We start from the raw sequence: 18,346 nt of genomic DNA, 5'->3' as shown, positions 1-18,346 counted from the left end.
CAAATCTGGCAATAGGAGTCACAGATTTTCAATATATTACGAAATTTGTTATCAGAAGGCGTATGTGGTCCTTATTTGTCAGAGAGCCCAAGCCCCGTTTAAACGTAACAATTTTCTGCCAGATGGAATGCCATTTGTTACTGCATGCATGCTCGTATTCTCCAGTGCGGGTTGTCGCTGTGTGGAAATAATCTCGTGATTTTTTTTCTTGTTTGTAGTTTCGGAATTGATCCCATGTTTTGTTTTCACTATTCTCGTGACTCGCCGAATGTTGCAATCGTGGCCATCGTGGCCATTTCCCACAATCTGTCCTTTCTTCATAGCACGTGACGATTAATTAAAGAGTGACTTGCATCACCAACTTCTCAAACTCTACTCCTCGCAGCCCCTGCCTCGCATAACGAGGCCTGCATTGATTCACCGATTAAAATCCATTCTTTCGGTCATGATATGCGCGTGAAACAGTGTGCGTAAGAATATATTATCCTATCATGGTCGGGCATCCCCAGTCTATCCACTGCTAGATGAAGGCTCCTCTTGTAGTCGTCAGTCACATGATGCAAAAATCCATCGCGCTCCTGCACACGAGCCGATCTCATCACTCCGTCTCCACGGTGGACATCCTCTCGGAGCATGGCTGATGATGATGATGAATTGCAGAGCGAGGCACTACTCTTGTTTGCTGATATTGATCCTGACGCCTCCAAAGGAGACTCGGCTGCGGGAACAGGAGGTTGAAAAGCCCGAATGCTAACTGCTCAGAGAAGTGGTTTAATCATTACTGCCTGTCCTCTTAACTGTTTGTATGTCTGCTCATCTACATGTCTGAAAATCACAACTTTGCCTTTTGTTAATTTTATTTTGGAAACATAAAACACAATCGTGCTGCTGCTTCACGAACAGGCTCCACAATGCGCTGGGTGGGGTCGGTTGTGAATCTAAACCTGTGACTTGCTCACCATGCGCTCGGAGTGAGTCAGGTCACTGAACCTTTCAACAGCTGAACAATTGGGCTGATTCTGCTGCTGCCGCCCGTAATATAAAACGTTAAAGCCTTCTATTGGGTTACACCTGCTCCTGTGAGCCCATATATGGGTCCGTGTCCTCAGTGGTGTTCTTGCTCTTCAGTCACTTTTTTACTTGGCATGGATTAAAAAAAATAGTGCGTGCAGAGGTGGCCAGGTGTGACGAGGGGTCAGAGCCATGGAGCCGACAGTGCAGAGATACTGGGTTCGAATCTGAGTTTCAGCCGGGGGTTCGCAAGTAAAGCCTGTCCTTCCAATGACTGCACACTAAAAAATGCGTGCTAAACTCGAATTCTGCTCATGAAATGTTTTGGTTTGACCACTGTGCAGCAAGAAGCTTGGGAAAGTGCGTGGCCCTCGACTTTGTGCATTAAAGGTCAATTGATGAGATCTCAGGAGCAGCTCTGTTGCATCTCCTTCCATGGACCGCTCTCTAACTCAGAGTGATGCATTGGTCGGCTGGAGCTCCGAGTGGACACTTCATCTCATGACGTCGATCGTACAATCTGAACATAACTGGGGGAGGAAAGACATTCATGAAAATAAAATGAGAGAAAAAAAACCCATGTAACAACTCCTCCAATTACCATTACTGCACAGCACTCGAGGGTTTCTCCTGGCCAGTTGTGGATGCACTCTTGGGCGTGTCGTCCCCTCCCTTGGCTGCCACTCCGCCTTCAGTCTCGACCACCAGTCGGCCATCATCGCTTCTATGATGTGTCCTGCTCAAGCCCACGTACTTTTCTTTACTGTCGATATGATGTCTCTCAGTGGCATTCACACTCTGATCCATGCATTCCTCTCCATGTGCCTGCGTAATTCCAAGCGTGCAGATGATTACAGTGCTCGTCGAAGTGTCCGAAATTTATATTGGAAATCGTGGGAACCGCCCCCAATATTGGGACAGTTCACCCCTACTTGCTGTGCTGCTTTTTGGCACAGTGACGGTGCCGTGATGATTAACGCTCCTTGTGATGATCATCGTGAAGGGATGTCCTGATTACACGTACACCTGTGTCGGCCACGCGATGTGCTTTATTTTTTATTCCAGGTAATGTATTATACAACTTATCTGATGCTCGACATAATGAATAGGACTGCCAAGGTAGATGAAGACGAGCAATCTGGCAGACAGTGACATGAAGACAGATGGACCACACGGGCACATGTGCAGGCAGTGACATACTGACTGACAAATGGACAGACGGGGGGGGGGGGAGAGTAACAGACGTTAATTGACACACAGGGCACACAGACTTGATTGTTTGATTTTTTTATGTGGCTAAGAAACATTCAGGTTTAAGCTGTTTTACAAGAATGATTCACAGTGATTGACAGAGAGACAGCCAGACAAATCACTTTGCTCTTGCAGCAATAACAAGGGACACTCTTTTTTTTCCTACTTGCCAAGACCCCCTTGAAAATGCTCCGTGCATCTAAGGGCTTATCCTGATAGGATAAAGATAATTGTCATCTTCTTGGTTCTTTTCAATAATAATAAAATAAAAATTAAACATAATACAAAAAGTATTTTGTTATATTATTTTATTATGTTTTATTTTTATTTTATTATTTCAATTCTACGTGACTTTACCGAAAGAACCAAGAAGATGAATCCCTGCAGTCACGAAAGCTTTAAATCGAAAGATAATTGTCAATTAAAACACAAATCATTTAATGGGATTGACGTTTTTTCTCCCGACGTTGCCCCCCCCCCACCCTCCCTCTCTATCCCCTCTGCCCCCACCCGCTCCCTGACCAGGCGAGGAGGATGGGGTGCTCAGCGATGGAGTCAGCAGCTACAACAGCCTCGACTCTCCGCAGCGGTCGCCGCCGGAGCCGCACGAGAGCAGCGACGCCCCCGCCGAGATGTCCACCTACTTCGACGACAAGATCCCCGTGCCGGACGCTGGCGCTGTGAGCTGCTGCTGCTGCTGCTGCTGTGTTGGGGAAACCACTGGCCCCCCCCCCCCCCCGCCTCACCCACCCCCCCTCCACCTTTCCCCCACTCTCTTTTGAACACTTTCCAACTCGGGTCGAAGGCATTCATCGGTCAGATCTGTAATGGTGAGGGGGAGTGCGATGACTCTCGTAAAGATGCTCCAATATGAAATTAACTTTAGGGTAAAGTCGTGTTGCATTTGGCGACTCACCGTGAGTGAAAATGATCCGAATTGATCAAAGGGCTGAACAAACATGGTACATGTATGGCCCTCTTATCAATGTATCTGCATGTAAGTGTTAATGTGCACGTTCATTCAAGTGTACGTGTGTGTGTATGTGTGTGGGGAGCGGTAGTTTAGAGGTTAGTGTTTGCGCTACGAACCTGGCAATCCGCGTTCGATTGGCGCTCACGGCCAACATCGGTAACGAATATCTGAACTGGTCCTGGGCCTCCCCTAGGTTGATTCAGCCTCAAATAAGTATCTGATGCGGTGTGCAAACATCACCACTGGCGAGCCAAAGGCGGCCTGGCGTGGTGTTGGCCACCCACCCCCTCGTGTGCCTTGCCGGCCTTGCTAACACCACTTGTCCTAACAATCTGTTCAGGCTATACGGGGGATCTTTGCCTTTGTTTTACACGTGTATGTGTGTGTACGTGGCTGTGGCTCGCTCAGGGCACGTTCAGCTTCCGGAAGCTGTGGGCCTTTACGGGTCCAGGGTTTCTCATGAGCATTGCTTACCTGGACCCGGGCAACATCGAATCGGACCTGCAGTCGGGAGCCAAGGCCGGGTTCAAGGTGCCACACACGTCGTGCGACATGGGCGCCGTTGCCACGCTATGTACAAACATCCATTTAGGCACACGCTCCTACACACATGCTTATAGACAACACCTACGGCCTTCATTCGGCACCAAGTTTACTTTGTATTTTACAAGGTAAGGCCCACTGAGCTACGTAGCTCTTTTTCAACGGTTTTATTTAACTTGACTTGTGTTTGTCGTGGCCAAATCTTGTAATCAAAAGTTCGTCTACTCCCTGTTGTCTAATCAATTCCAAATTTTGCACATGTGCACGGATCCGGTGACAGTGCATGCTTGTATTAAAATCGGCACCAATTCATCAATTAATTGCCTCCTTTCAAGCAATTAAAACATTTTCATGGACGGCATATTAATTAGATATTTTTGTGTAGGTGAACAATGCCGCGGTCCCTAAACTGTGGAATCGGCTCACACAAAAGCAGGTGTCGCGTGCCTCTTGCAATCAAGATGTCGTCCACTTCCCGTTGTCCAATCGAGTTATTTACTTTTTAGTGCACTTTAAAATAAAACCGTTGTTTAAAAACAACTTTTTTAAAGGAGTTTATTCAGAAGTGACCTGGCAACAAACGATTTCTCAACAAAGTGGCTTATCACGTGGCAATTTACAGCAGCCAAATACTCTAAAACACACGTTTTTAAAATTGAGGGGAGAACCGGAGGACCTGGAGAAAAATCCACGCGACCACGGGGAGAAGATGCAAACTCCAAATATACAGCAGGCGTCAGGGTTGGGATCGAACTCACAAACTCCTGCATACCAGGCGAAGTAGTTAACATCTTGCCACCGCGGTGCCTCTAAGTGGCGGTTACATCACCACAGCGCTTGTGCCAGGCGAGGTGCACTTTGAGGCCACGTGAAATGTCGACGGCTCGCTGACAGGAGGTCATGGGAGACATGCCAAGGTGTTATGGGTTAACTGATTGAGACATGCGCCGATGCACACACTCGTGCACAAAGGCGGACGCACGCCTGTACACACGCAGGCACATACACGCCCGTACACACACAGGCGTTCGCTTACAGCACGAGCCCGAACAACCTGTTAATGGCTACATGGGGGTTCTTTGTCTTTGTCCAGCTGCTGTGGGTGCTGCTGACGTCTACCATACTGGGCTTGCTTCTGCAGCGCCTCGCCGCGCGGCTGGGGGTCGTTACGGGTATGCACCTCGCTGAGGTGTGCAACCGCAACTACCCCAAGGTACTGCCGCACTCACCTGCACTCACCCGCACTGACCCGCACTCACCCGCACACCCAACACTCGCCCGCACTCACACATACACAACATTCACCCTCACTCAACCACAAACCAAACATTCACCCAACTCACCCGCACTCACCCACACACCCAAGTTAACCCACACCACCAACACTCACCCCAACACTCACCCCAACACTCACCCAACACTCACCCCAACACTCACCCAGCACTCACCCCAACACTCACCCACACACCCAACACTCACCCTCACACCCAACAGTCGCACACTCCACACGGGCCTGCACACCCATACTCACCTGTACACACCGGGAATAGATATTTGGTCGCCTGGCTCATCGCACAGCATGCTCGCCACCGCTTCACCCTCGAATTGTAATCTTTGGCCATATTTGGAGACGATGTAAATTCATGGTGGAATGGTGGCACCAGTGGGTTAGCGCTCTGTGCTACGGAACCCGGCAGCCCGAGTTCAATTTCCATCCATGGGTTACATTGGTAGCGAGTGATATTTGAACCGGTCCTGGGTCCCTCTCCCCTCCATCAATCTGTACTAACCAAGGTGTTGAAGTATGATAATAAAATACAAATTCCCATGACCGACATGGCATGAGGAGGGCCTTCATGCACTTATAGATTAAGAACGGCTGGAGGTTCTCTTTATTGTAAATACATATTGTAATTGTGTTACGTCATCCTGCGTTCGTGTGTAGATCCCTCGCATCGTCCTCTGGCTCATGGTGGAACTGGCCATCATTGGCTCGGACATGCAGGAGGTCATCGGCTCGGCCATCGCCATCAACCTCCTCTCCAATGGCGCGTGAGTGGTGCCAGCACGGCTCGCCTAGCACCGCGCTGCTTATTGCTCAGTTTGGGGATGGCGCCTCGGTCTCTGTAGCAGTCTCCGCTCAGCCATCGCTCAGGCGGAAGGGCTCTCACTCTCATTCCTTCCTCTGGCCAGCCGGCTTCTCTGGCCCTGTTCAAGTGCAGGCTCTGGCCGTGGTTCACTGTCTTTTTTCTTGTATATATGTGTGTGTGTATCTAGGTGGCCGGGCATGGTGCTGGCCTCCCACCCTCTCATTTTCCGTAACGACGTCCTTCATAGGTGTTCGCTAACCATACTTGCCCCAAAAGTCTTTAGGCTACACGGAGGATCTTTGTGTTGTGTATCTATGGACATTCGTGTGTGTGTGTGTGTCGCCACCTGCAGGGTTCCCCTGTACGGCGGGGTGCTCATCACCATCGCCGACACCTTCGTATTCCTGTTCCTTGACAAATACGGTGAGTCGCTCCACCGCTGCAGCGAGTTCTCAAAATACCGGGCCCATGCAGGGGTGCAGGGTGCCCCGCTTTGTCTCTTTTCTTAACCATACGAAGGCAATGTGCAAGCTGAAACCACCGAGAATCGAGAGCCACCATTGGAACAGACGAACCGATGCTACAGCGGTTAAATGTAGAGTGCAATATGAAACTGTTCTTTCCTGGCACGTGACGTTTTCTGCGCAGGGTAGAAACGCAGCTTTTGACAAGGCAGCATTGCTTTGCCCGCTGTTCAATTGTTGAGCTATGGGAGTGTGGTTTTAGAATTTGTATTTTTGGGGCCCCCCAAAACAACACCGCGTTCTGTTTGAGGATTCGTATATCCACTCAAGTTATTTGAAGGATAGGCTATTACCAACCTCACCGGATGCTGCCATGGCGTAATAGTTAGCACACTGGACCAGCAATCCAGAGGGCGTCCGTATCAACTCCCAGTGCGGCAGTCAAAACGATGGTGCAAGCATTTAAATCCCTCCCGGCCTGGTTCACACAGCAGTAGAAAAGGCCCCACCACCTTTAGTCGATGGGCATTTCGCGTGCGGTGGGGGTTAAGTGTGGGTACTCTGGCCAATGTGTAAAAATCGGCCAAAAAATACCTTCAAAAGAGCATTTTCCTAGAGCTCCCTCGAGTGGAGGCTCTTCTGGCAGCAGTGGCGTGAACAAAGCAATTTCAGGGTTCCACCTTTATTTCTACAAACCTCAGTTACACCCACACACTTGCCTGCCCTTCCGCCCGCCTGACTGCCCTGCCCTGCCCGCTCACCAAGTTGCACCTTTTTGTCATTGCTTCACCGCGCGCTCATCCTCTCCTCCCCAGGACTGCGGAAGCTGGAAGCGTTTTTCGCTGTGCTCATCACCACCATGGCCATAACGTTTGGGTATCAGGTGGGTGCCTCTCCGTCCGTGGGCCGGTGCGGCTCGTGGGCCGGTGCGTGAACCACTGCGCGGTACTGCACTGGGCTCTGCGCTCTGCTTGTCCGGGAGCACTGCCAATCGAAATGTCTCCCCTCCGCAAGTGAGCGCGAGGGCGGCGCCCAGCTCTCATTGGTCACGCGGAGCCAGCGGTGGACATTCGGCTCGTGTGCAGGGGACACGTGGATAGTTGTGTCGCGACACCGTGAAAGATAGTGACAGCTCCAGTATGTATGTAGAACTTCTTTCGCAACGTACGCAGCCAACCGTGCTAATCAGTGGTGCAATAGGCCATTGTGCAGCAGTAGATAGGTCGCTTTTATTTTCTACCTACGTGACTTTACCGAAAGAACCAAAGAGTATGGATTCCTGCAGTCACGAAAGCTTCAAATCAAGATTGAGTAGATAGATCGTTGGTTACGATGACGACGTGGTGCATGCCGTTCGTGATATGGAAACTCGTTTCGAACGATTCCAGTCAAATCGGTTCTTACGTACGCGATGCACGCAGCCAAGGGTCTGTTTAACCACGTAACAATGTAAATAACTTGTTGTGCTGGCCCACCTCGCCCCTTCCCCCCCAGTACGTGATGGTGGCCCCGGACCAGCGCGAGCTGCTCAAGGGGATGTTCTTCCCGTACTGCGAGGGCTGTGGCACCCCACAGCTCGAGCAGGCAGTGGGCATCGTGGGTGCTGTCATCATGCCGCATAACATCTACCTGCACTCGGCCCTCGTCAAGGTGCGAGCGCCCCCCACTGGCAGCACGCGTGTGTGCCCCATGCCTTGTGTATCCCTCTGCCTTCAAATATATATCTCTGTGTCATTATGTACCCGTGTGTACCTGTCTGTCCATCTGCCTGCATGTTTCCCTGTTTCAACCAGTGGCTCCGCTTGTATCTCGGTATATCCCCATGCGTTTCTGTCTCCCTTTGCGTCCCCATGTGCCTCTGTGTATTCCCGTATCTCCATTCACATCCTCTTATGTTCCATGTGCCCGTACGCAATCCCCTGGGTGTGCAGTCGCGAGCCATCGATCGTTCCAAGCGTCAGGAGGTGCGTGACGCCAACATGTACTACTTCATCGAGGCCACCGTCGCCCTCTTCGTGTCCTTCCTCATCAACGTGTTCGTGGTGTCCGTGTTTGCCGAGGCCTTCTTCGGGAAAACCAACAACGACGTGGTGAGCACAGCTGGGACGGGTGGTGGTGGTGGTGGTCGTTGGGAGAAAGTTGTGTAGGCTGGTGGTGGTGGTGCTGCTGCTTGGCTGGGTGGTGGCGATGTTGCTGGGTGGGTGGTGGTTGGTATGTAGAGGGGGTGGCGGTGGTGAGTTGCATTCCACATGTAGTCAGTGTGAAAATTCGACGAAATACCATCGAGAGGGGCTCTCCACTAAAGCCCCTCTAGTGGAGACCCCTTTTGCCAGCAGTAACATGAATGAGCAATTGCAGGGCTGCACCTTTAACTTTAATTTTTACCCTTGTGTCTGATCATTCTGAGGGCTAGAGGTGTAACTTCCATGCTGCCCTCCCCCCCCCCCCCCCCATGCGGTTGGCGGCTCCGCTCAAGCCGTCTCGTCCGTCACGAGAGTCCATGTGTAATCGGTCTCAAAGCCGTTGTCGATTGAGCGATTGTCTCTCCCGCCCTTCATTCAGCGCACGGTGTGCTTGGATCACCACAGCCCCCACGCGGACATGTTCAGCAACGACTCGAACACGCTGCAAGTGGACATCTACAAGGGGGTGAGGCTCCACCCGCCGTGCTGCCGCATCCCGGCCACCTGGATCCATCGACGGCGTGAATTCCCCACCCGCCAGCCGTTGCCGTGCGGTGCTTTTGACACAACTAGCGCTGCACGCGCATTTTAGCTTTACGCGCGATAATGTCATCATTCAGCCCTATAGGGTGACGGCACCGTGGCGAAGCCGTAGGCGTTGTTGTTTAAGGGAATCGATGTCTTGTTAGTTTGTTGTCCTTTCCCCGCACCACCGATTAGCACGGTTGGCTACGTACGGTGCGAAACAAGTTCTAGATACATACGTGTTGTGTAATTCAATTTTGCATGGGTGTGACACTTCTGACCACTCGAGGGCACCACGTTCACCTGGATGTTAAACAGAGGAATTGATTCACGTTTGGATCGGTAATTTATTGACGTGCGTGCGAGTGGAGGTAATGTTACACCTGCAATAATTGCACCTCCGATTGGCATTTCTATTTGTTTTAAAATTTTCGCCTGTTCACTGTCACGCTACTCGTAAGCAGCTGTTCTGCTCATTTTCATCAACTCTGGAAGTTGCTGTTAAAAGCAGGTTTCCATTTAGAAAGATTTTTTTTTTTTACCAAATGCACACTTGCAGTTTTGAAAAGTGAGTCAACTGCACACCAGTTTTGGTTGTGGTTACAGAGTAAACGGTGTTAGTTCACCATCTTACCAGCTAATGAGATGAAAACCACAAGAATATTTCTAAACTTTCATGGTTAAATTCCACCCCCCCCCCTCACGAAACCTAATTTTTGTTTCCCCCAAATGTTTCTTTTCATTTTTCTTCATTCTCCAAAACTATTCGCAACTCATCTTAGATAGTTACAAGATCAGGAACAGAGTTTCTTAACACTACCTGAAGGTTTCCATGGTAAATGTTTTTAGCTCTTGGTGTTTGGAGCTAGGTCAAAGGTCGGCAGCCAAAATAACCAGATGACCCATTTTTGTTCGAATTCGAATCAAAAACTCAATATTTAAAGAGCGCGTGAATACGAGATGGTGGTCCTTAAAAATAACGTCACTAAGCAGTCCTGAAGCAGCTGCATGCAGCTCTGGAGCCACAATTTGCCAATCCCTGAGCTAGGTCAAAGGTCATAACTCTTACAAAGCTCATAAGCAATACCATAGGTCCCTGGTTCTTTCCGGGCAGAAGGAGCCTGAACTCACCTCTGCATGACGAAGCCTCGTAAAGTCGGTGCTCTGACAGACAGAACAAATGGGAAACGGACAACTTAAGGTCCTCGTTCTGTAGTCCCTGTTACGTTTTGGTGTCTCGCGAGCCTCTGCTCGTGCGCTCACTCCTCCCGTGCCGGTGCCGCCCCTCCCCGGCCGAGCAGGGCATCGTGCTGGGCTGTTACTTCGGCCCCGCGGCGCTCTACATCTGGGCTGTGGGAATCCTGGCGGCCGGTCAGAGCTCCACCATGACTGGCACCTACTCCGGGCAGTTCGTCATGGAGGTGCGGCGGGGGGACGTATCGCACCGTTCGGCACCGCTGCATCTCACCACGTCACGCTGCATCGCCGCACTGTGCCGCTGTTGCGCTGCACCACCACGGGGCGCAGCGTCTGCTCTGGGCAGTTTGTTACGGGGGTTTGGGGTCACTGCATCCCACCGCAGAGCGCCGCGTCACGCCGCAATGTGCCCCACTGCACCAGTGCGTCACATCACACGTGGCGTATCTCACGTCGGTGGCGAGTGACAGCTAAACGGGTTCTTGGCACGCATTAGATTGACTCGGCCCTAAGTGAGTACGTGGTGCAAATGTCGAAACACGAGTATTGGGGAGATTTGTCGGGCGTGGTGTTCGCCACACCACCCCCTCATGCGTCGTACTGGGTTTAATAGGTGCTCGCGAACAGCGGCTGCCCCAACAGTGACCGTGTGCACATGGTGCCTCCTATAGGGGTTCCTCGACCTCCAGTGGTCGCGGTTCCGGCGCACGCTGGTGACGCGATCCATCGCCATTTTCCCCACGCTGCTCGTCGCCATCTTCCAAGACGTGCAACACCTGACGGGCATGAACGACTTCCTCAACGTGCTGCAGAGCCTGCAGGTGCCACCTCCTCCCTCCTCTTCGAGCCTGCGTCTTCTGCCTCTGTGTCTTTCCCTGCCTCTCTTTCCCAGTCATCTTTTTCCACCTCCCCACTACTTATCTCCACTGCCTGCCTCTCTCCCTCTCTCTCATATCTCGCTCTCCACCTGCTTTACCCCCTGCCTCTCTCGCATCCCTCACTCTGGCTTACCTCCATTCCACTGTGTTTTACTCGCTGTCCACGAAAAGCCTTGCAACCGCATCGATGTTCAGCTTCCTCGGCTTGTGTTTACTAAGATTTTATACGACAAGTGTGGGTTTCTTTCGACACTCCCAACTCTATAAGCAACAAAAACGCTGCTCGGATATGGAATTCAAGAACTATTTAAAGGAGGACCTCCCTGATAAGAAGACGGAAGGAGGGTGAATGCTTAAGCGAGTCTTTCCTGGGTGAACATTTCAAAAGGCTCTTCTCTTCCGCTCACTCTGTCGCCATGAATTCTCGCCGGGGCTGCCAGTGCGTGCTGTCACCGGCTATCGACGTCTTCATGTTGTGAATGCGTTCTCTCTTCCCCCGCAGCTGCCTTTCGCCCTCATCCCCATCCTGACCTTCACCAGCTCCAAGAACCTCATGGAGGAGTTCACCAACAATATGTGAGTGGCCTCTGCATCACCAGTCCCCAGCGTGTCATCCTCTTTGCCTTCCTGCCTTTTTTGGAAATCGCGATAGAGGGAGATAAAAAACATTCTTTGTGGGATTTGGTGATTTTTTTGCGGTCTATTTATTATGAACAGTACTCTTTCTAGAAGGGTGGGTGGGAAAGATTTGTAGCAGTTTATATATAGATAAGGTGCAAATGAAGACTGTTGATGCAACCCTTACAGTCACGAGAGGTGTGTTATAATCAACGCCATGTTAACAATAGAAAATTAACCATCATTGCATGAAATCGTGATAGTTCGTCGAATCGCGATAGAGGGCTAATAGTTTAATGCCTCGTTGCCAGTGGCAGCTGTCTTCAAATCGTAAAATCGCCTTCGTGTGTCGCCGGCCTTCACGGCTGTATCGGCTGCCTTCCCCACGAACCCGCTGCCACCGATCACCGCGGTGCCGCACGCGCGTTGTCGCACAGGTTCTGGAAGGTGGGCGGCGGCATCGTGGTGCTCCTCGTGTGCTCCATCAACCTCTACTTCGTGGTGGTGTACGTCAGCGCCCTGGGCCACGTGGCACTCTACGTCGTCGCCTCCATCATCGCCGCCCTTTACCTCGCCTTCATCGCCTACCTGGTGCGTGCAGGAACGCCCGCCCGCTTGAACGCCCGCTATCCTACCTGCTCACCCGCCCGCTATCCGGGAGAAGTGCTCGTAATTCACCGTGTGGTGTTGGACGTATTTTGGCAAACAGACTTAATCTTCCGCGCCGGGATGTTGGTGCGTCCAGTTTCGTGTTCCATAAATAAGCCATGTTTTCTAAAACTATAGGTGATTTAAGAATGGAAGAGAGTAGAGCAAATACCCTCATAACTCCCGTCTAGTGGAAGCCCTAACACAGCTGTGGGGGGGATATACCTGTACCTGTGAGTAATGCCTCTCAGACAGATCTCTTGTATGTTATTAGAATTGTATTTAAATGTTGACTTCGACTAAACAATTTGTGGAACTGCCCTGAAGTAAACTCAGCATTTCCCACTCTTCCTGCATCGTCCCGGAAATGAGTGACAGTTTACCGTCTCCGCTGACACGTGTGTATGTGCGTTTGCGCGCGTGTGTGTGTGTGTATGCGTGCGCGTTGTGTTTATCTTGTTTCCCATTCCCGTCTGTTCCACGGCCCGCATCCCCCCACCTGTCCTCCCCACCTGCCCGTCCGTGCGTGGGTGCAGGTGTGGCAGTGCCTGCTGGTGCTCGGCGTGCAGCCATGCGGTGGTTGTGCCGCGGTAAGCCGACACGGGGATTTCTCGCGCCAGGGCGTGCTCGTGGCGGACGATCGTTCGGGAGACGGGCCTCTCGCTCCCGAATGCAAATTGTGACGGCCTCGTGTCGACACCCCCACCCCCCCACCCCCCCACCTGTCCACTCCCCAGCAACCCGTTTCTTCTCTTCTCCCACCTGCCACCCGCCTGGCACAACCCCTCTCTTGCCCGCCGACCCACCACACGGCATGCGCGCACCGGTCTCGCCAGCGGAGAGTTCGTATGGACTCTGCCAGGATGGACTGTTATTAAAAAAACCGGCAATCGGTGTGGTCCTGTTGCAATGGTGCGGGTTTTGCTGAGGAAAAAATTTAGCGTTTTTAAACGCTGCCCAGATGCTTGGCGTGAGTGTAAAATCCCTTCACGTCCACAATACGGATGTAACTGCTTAGTGAGTGTTTCGAGGTTGATTGAAGGAAGGTTCATTCCAAGAAAAACCCGATCTGCTCTCATCGTGTAGCTAAATTAACAGGCCATCTGTCTCTGGCTGTGCAACATAGGATTTACTCTTTGTTGATGAGGAAAAAAAAACACTTAACATTTTGGGTCAGGTACTTAATTTCCCACTTCAAAGACATTATTGCAATGTTACTCCCAATGTTTGAGTTCAACTTCAAAGTCTGTTTTTCTCCTTGTTACTCAAGCTTTGCACATGTGTGGGACAGCCCAGGTCACATAGCCTAGGTGTGTAGCCATAAGATAAGAACTGTTTTATTGGGTGGCATCCTTATATAAAATTTGTACATTTTAAAAAAGGATGCTAAAAACTTAGCCCATCATGTTATCCTATCAACTCCGCTCAGGGTCCATAAAATCAGTACCCACTATGTGGTAATATAATTGTAGTCAGATGGATAAACGGGCCCCCATCATACAAATGTGGAATTTCAACCACATGCATAGGGGGGCCGCCAGTGTAGATGAGCACGACCCACCACGTTGCTCATTTGAGCAGTGGGATACATTGACGTGTTCATTCACAACATTGCAGGGCTGTCTTTCCACCGGCTAACCACTCGCAATAACCTGGCCAGAATAATGTTGATGCGTTTGGTGGTCTGGTGATGTTAGCTGACATGCAACACATTATGGGAGGACTGATCCTATGGTCATAATCGCTCCTTTTTCCATCTAGAAATCACCCTTTATGCAAGCTGCAACTCTTGTTTCTAGCCTTCACTCAAGTCTTCTGTCTGATGAGCATCTCATCATTTTCAGAATTGGTTCGGCAACTCGCTCGTTGGCTATTCCTTCGCCCGACGTAACGTTTAACGCGGTCTCTCTCAGGCCACTCAGCCGCACGCACCCATGGAGGTGTTGGTGCAGTGAGGTCACCGCCCGTGCATTCCTTCCGCTGCCAATTTGGCAAAAACAAACAATAGTTAAACAGTGGGGACAGATCCTTAGCGAGGTACGGTGGCGTGTTAACTCAATTGCTTGCAGCCTTTCACAGTGGCACGAACACTGCAATTTTTTTAGTTTATTCTTAAATTGTAACGATTGTTAAAGGGTGGCTATGCTGATGATTTTTTTTTTTCTTTGCGTATTCGTTTCGGTGGTTCCATTCCCACTGCGCTTTCTACATGAGTGTTGTTGCTGCTGCTGCTGCTGCTGTCGCCCTGGTACTTGGTTGAGTGCGTGAGCGACGGTGACAGTGGCTGCTGGTGCTGCGTGTTGCCGGACCGTGTGCCTAGCGGCAACCAGTGCGTTGCCTACTGTGCTCCGTGCAATCAGTGTTTTTTGTGCCGTGTTCAGTGCAATCAGTGTATTGACAATACAGTGCACGGCACTGCCTGTGTTGTTGTAGAGTGTTATTATTATGCGCGTGGGGGCCTTTTGTGGAGGCTCGTTGCCGTTGCGAAGCTTTGTTTCACTATCTGTAGCATTGCTGAATTGTTATTGTCATTATTACTGTCACCGTCCTTTTTGCAAATCAACGACCCCTTGCTTTTAACAATGCAGTATCAGCGATCCGGCCTCAAAAAGAGGCACATTAACGGTTTATCCTGAAGTGTCTCTGCCTTGGTCTGTGCAGTGTTTACACTGATGTCTCACTTTACAAGGATCTTGTCTCTATAGATGCTTCGTAGCAAGGAGTTGCGCTGTCTTTTGTTCTTGCACTACGCCTGATTTTTAGAACCAAATACTGTTTCGCACATGCAGTCACTCTCTACTAGCAGTGGGGAGTTGAGTGCTACACTAACAATTGTTTCAGGGAGAGCATTTTTTTTATCTGAAATAAAAATGGGATCCCCGAAAAAAAAAAACAGTTTGTCTTTAAGATTTTTTATGGTTTTGTTTCTCAATGATAGACGGTAAAACGCAACAACTGAATGGAATTACGTCTTTGGTGTGGTGATTTGGAGGCAAGCGTTGGTGGATCACACGGATGTGTGAATTTCCCATACCTGCTGCTCTGCAACATTGCCCATAGATGAGATGGCAGTCCAGCACATTGGTTCCTGACCGATTGTTAAGAAACTTTGTGCATTTTACCCTCATGCGTGTGTTTTCCATGGACACTCGGTGTTGGACACTCCTTAAAAGGGGTCTGGTGACTCGGTGAAAGTTTTCTGGATGAATTTATTATTTCATCGTCAATACTGGATTGTATATTTAAAGATTCTCTGTCAATACAGTTCTGGATGAAGGCCTCACCAAGTCGTGACATTAGTGGGGATCATTTGACCATATTTTATGCTGGTCAATGTGGATTTGTGGCATTAACGCTTTGACCCACGTTGTTGTATCGATCTTGAATGCCAGTTTGCAAAGGGGAATGGACGTAGAAATGTGGAACCCATTCGGGAATCACTTGATGATACTGCCTTGGATGGGAATAAAACTTGGCTCGATGTAGTCGCAGGGCAGTGCTGCACCACCTGATTGTATGTGTGTCTTAGTATCAGAATATATTTATTTTTCAGATGTCACTACTGGATATTGAGTTGACATCTGAGTGCATGCACCTCCACTCGTGACTTGCACTGGTGGCTCTTACACTCGTTCATGGCTACAGGGTTGTTGTGAATGTGCACAGATTGAGCTTGCTGTGGAGAATGCGTTTGATGAGTCATCGGCCGCAACCAAATGATGTTTGCAAATACGTTCTACCTCTCGGCATAGGCAGCATAAACTTTGCCTGCTTGGGATATTTTCTCCCAGCATGCCGCTGCTTACCTGCCATGGCAAACGTACTGGTTGTTGGCGAGGCTCTTGATGGGTCGTGGTGAATGTTTATGCCGTCCTTGTGCCACGGTAACACCTCCAAACCAGCCTGTTCCCCAAACCTTCAAGCTTCCAAGCTTTGAAAGTAAAAAAGTTTAATATGAAAAAAAACCTGTGAACGATTTTAGTACCAAATTATTGCAGTATGTCGCACTCTGGGATCATAATAATAATAATAACAAATGAACCTTATGGCGGGACCCCGGGGTCCCGAATAAATGTAAGTCAAGATCGTAATTAATTAGTTTATTTTTGGCGACTCTGTCCCACCGCGCACACAAACGCCGCGACCCACCAGAAATCAATCCTCTCGTTCTTCACCAAGCACCCGTTGTTGCCAAAATTACCGTAGTCATAAACAAAACTTTGATTAGCGCATCGTGTAGAGCTCGTCGAGAGGAATAGATTGCCGTTTCGTTCACCTTCAACAGCCATAAAATGACGTCGCAACGCAGTTTATGCGAGAGCCGGGGGCTTATGGGACCCCGGGGCCCCACCATTAGGTTCAAATCAGAAACCACAGCTTGGGTGACAGTGCATTTCCGAGAAGGGCTTTGTTACCTCCAGCACTTGAGACCGCGTCCTGTGGAATTCGAGTGAAGGTGTCCATGGTGAAGCGATGTTGGCATCGCTTGACCGGCTCAGGATCGGTGCACTTGCTCTACGGCATGTGGCCAATCCGGCTGTAAGATCTCTGAGCGAACAGGTTTAACCTCATTGTTTCCACTAACCTCTTCCAGTCCTCTGTCTTGATAATTGCCCTGGCAGGTGTGGAGAGGACTTCCCGCGGTAAGGCCTCACTCTGTGCCCCTTTTGTCGTGGCATCATCTCTGTGCGCTGCCACGTTCACCGCTTCTGCAGCGTCGCTACGGATCACGCATTTTTCTCTTTTTTTTCACTGGCTGAGTAGCGGTATTATTCCTCCGATCATTAATTTAGTCCTCTGCTTCTAATACATCAGCAGCAGTGGTTGCTGACTTCGTTCTGAAGGACCCCTCCACGGCCTTCTGTTGTTCATATATACTCTTATTGAATATTTGGGGGTAATTCGCGGCACGAGAACAGCCGCATCCATTGAGAGAGGTATCATGGATGTAATGTGCCGGATGCGGAAACATTCCGAATCGCCGACTCAGACATACACGGCTGAAACCGGGTGTATACCATATCAACGAGCAGACGAGCAGTGTTTGCATCAGGTGCTTAATTGTCACATCAACCAATTTTTACTGTAAATGGCGGAGGCCGGCCAACAATGAGGAAATCTGGGCGATGGAGGGTCCCAAGGACTGGAGATCACCAGAGAGCACGGTCACGTGTCTACGTGCATGCGAGAGAGATCGTTTGATCACCAGCACTTGCTTTGTCACCCCAGCAATCCGCTAGTACACCTGAATTTTTGCAAATTGATGCACCTGAAATCGAAACGTGCGGCCACGTCGTGCTTTTGTGTTTTCTGTGAGTAGGCTGTCGAAGCGAGATTATTATCGCTCAGCATCTTGGCCCTTTCTTTGCCTTGTTGATGTAAACATTTGTGAGGCTTGACAGGTCAGAGGTTCAGTGATCTCACCACGGAGCCAGATCACGTGGGTCCACGCTCAAAATCTAAATCCCCCCCCCCCTGCAGTGCCATACATGATAGCGTGCCGCCTGCTATTATCGACAAAATTAAAGGATTGCATTGGCAGTCCCGTGCAATCATGAATTTAAAAAACGCCACGACATTTATCATTGATCCTTGCTTATGAGTTGAATTCCCATCCATGGCTAACATAAGTCGCGAGTGATGCCCGAATTCTTCCTTGCCCACCCCACCCCCGTCAACCCCACCGCCCCGTTATAAGGCACTTACATTGTTTAACGAGGAATGCAACGAGTTCTTTGGACCGTTTCAAGTGAACCCTTGAGATGGCTGCTTGAGACGCTCTAGTCGTTGATGGGTCATTATTTATCCAATTTGTGCCCCGTGGAGGCCACTTAAGACGGTTTCAAAAATCCAGATCATTGTGTGCCTTTGGTAATGGTACATATCTAAAGTACTCTTAGGTTTTTTCGGTAAAGTCACGTAGGTAAAAAATAAAATTAAAATTAATAAAAGTTACATAAAAAAT

At 50.0% G+C, this 18,346-nt stretch overlaps 1 protein-coding gene across 4 annotated transcripts in view; it reads left to right on the top strand.

Moving 5' to 3' along the window:
- Positions 1-18,346, top strand: part of LOC144941439 (natural resistance-associated macrophage protein 2-like) — a 33,187-nt gene that overhangs the window by 10,733 nt on the left and 4,108 nt on the right. For all 4 annotated transcript variants that reach the window (XM_078867910.1, XM_078867908.1, XM_078867911.1 and 1 more), the window contains 14 exons: positions 2,788-2,942; positions 3,644-3,766; positions 4,872-4,991; positions 5,724-5,830; positions 6,221-6,291; positions 7,148-7,215; positions 7,827-7,982; positions 8,264-8,422; positions 8,895-8,981; positions 10,342-10,461; positions 10,909-11,058; positions 11,618-11,691; positions 12,171-12,324; positions 12,918-12,971. In XM_078867910.1, coding sequence (XP_078724036.1) covers positions 2,788-2,942; positions 3,644-3,766; positions 4,872-4,991; positions 5,724-5,830; positions 6,221-6,291; positions 7,148-7,215; positions 7,827-7,982; positions 8,264-8,422; positions 8,895-8,981; positions 10,342-10,461; positions 10,909-11,058; positions 11,618-11,691; positions 12,171-12,324; positions 12,918-12,971 — 1,598 coding nt within the window. The remainder of the gene's footprint in view (positions 1-2,787; positions 2,943-3,643; positions 3,767-4,871; positions 4,992-5,723; positions 5,831-6,220; positions 6,292-7,147; positions 7,216-7,826; positions 7,983-8,263; positions 8,423-8,894; positions 8,982-10,341; positions 10,462-10,908; positions 11,059-11,617; positions 11,692-12,170; positions 12,325-12,917; positions 12,972-18,346) is intronic.

The sequence above is a fragment of the Lampetra fluviatilis genome, chromosome 2, assembly GCF_964198595.1.
Source record: "Lampetra fluviatilis chromosome 2, kcLamFluv1.1, whole genome shotgun sequence".
Taxonomy (NCBI): domain Eukaryota; kingdom Metazoa; phylum Chordata; class Hyperoartia; order Petromyzontiformes; family Petromyzontidae; genus Lampetra; species Lampetra fluviatilis.
Note: the sequence above shows the minus strand (reverse complement) of the source record. Positions and strands in the feature narration are given on the sequence as shown.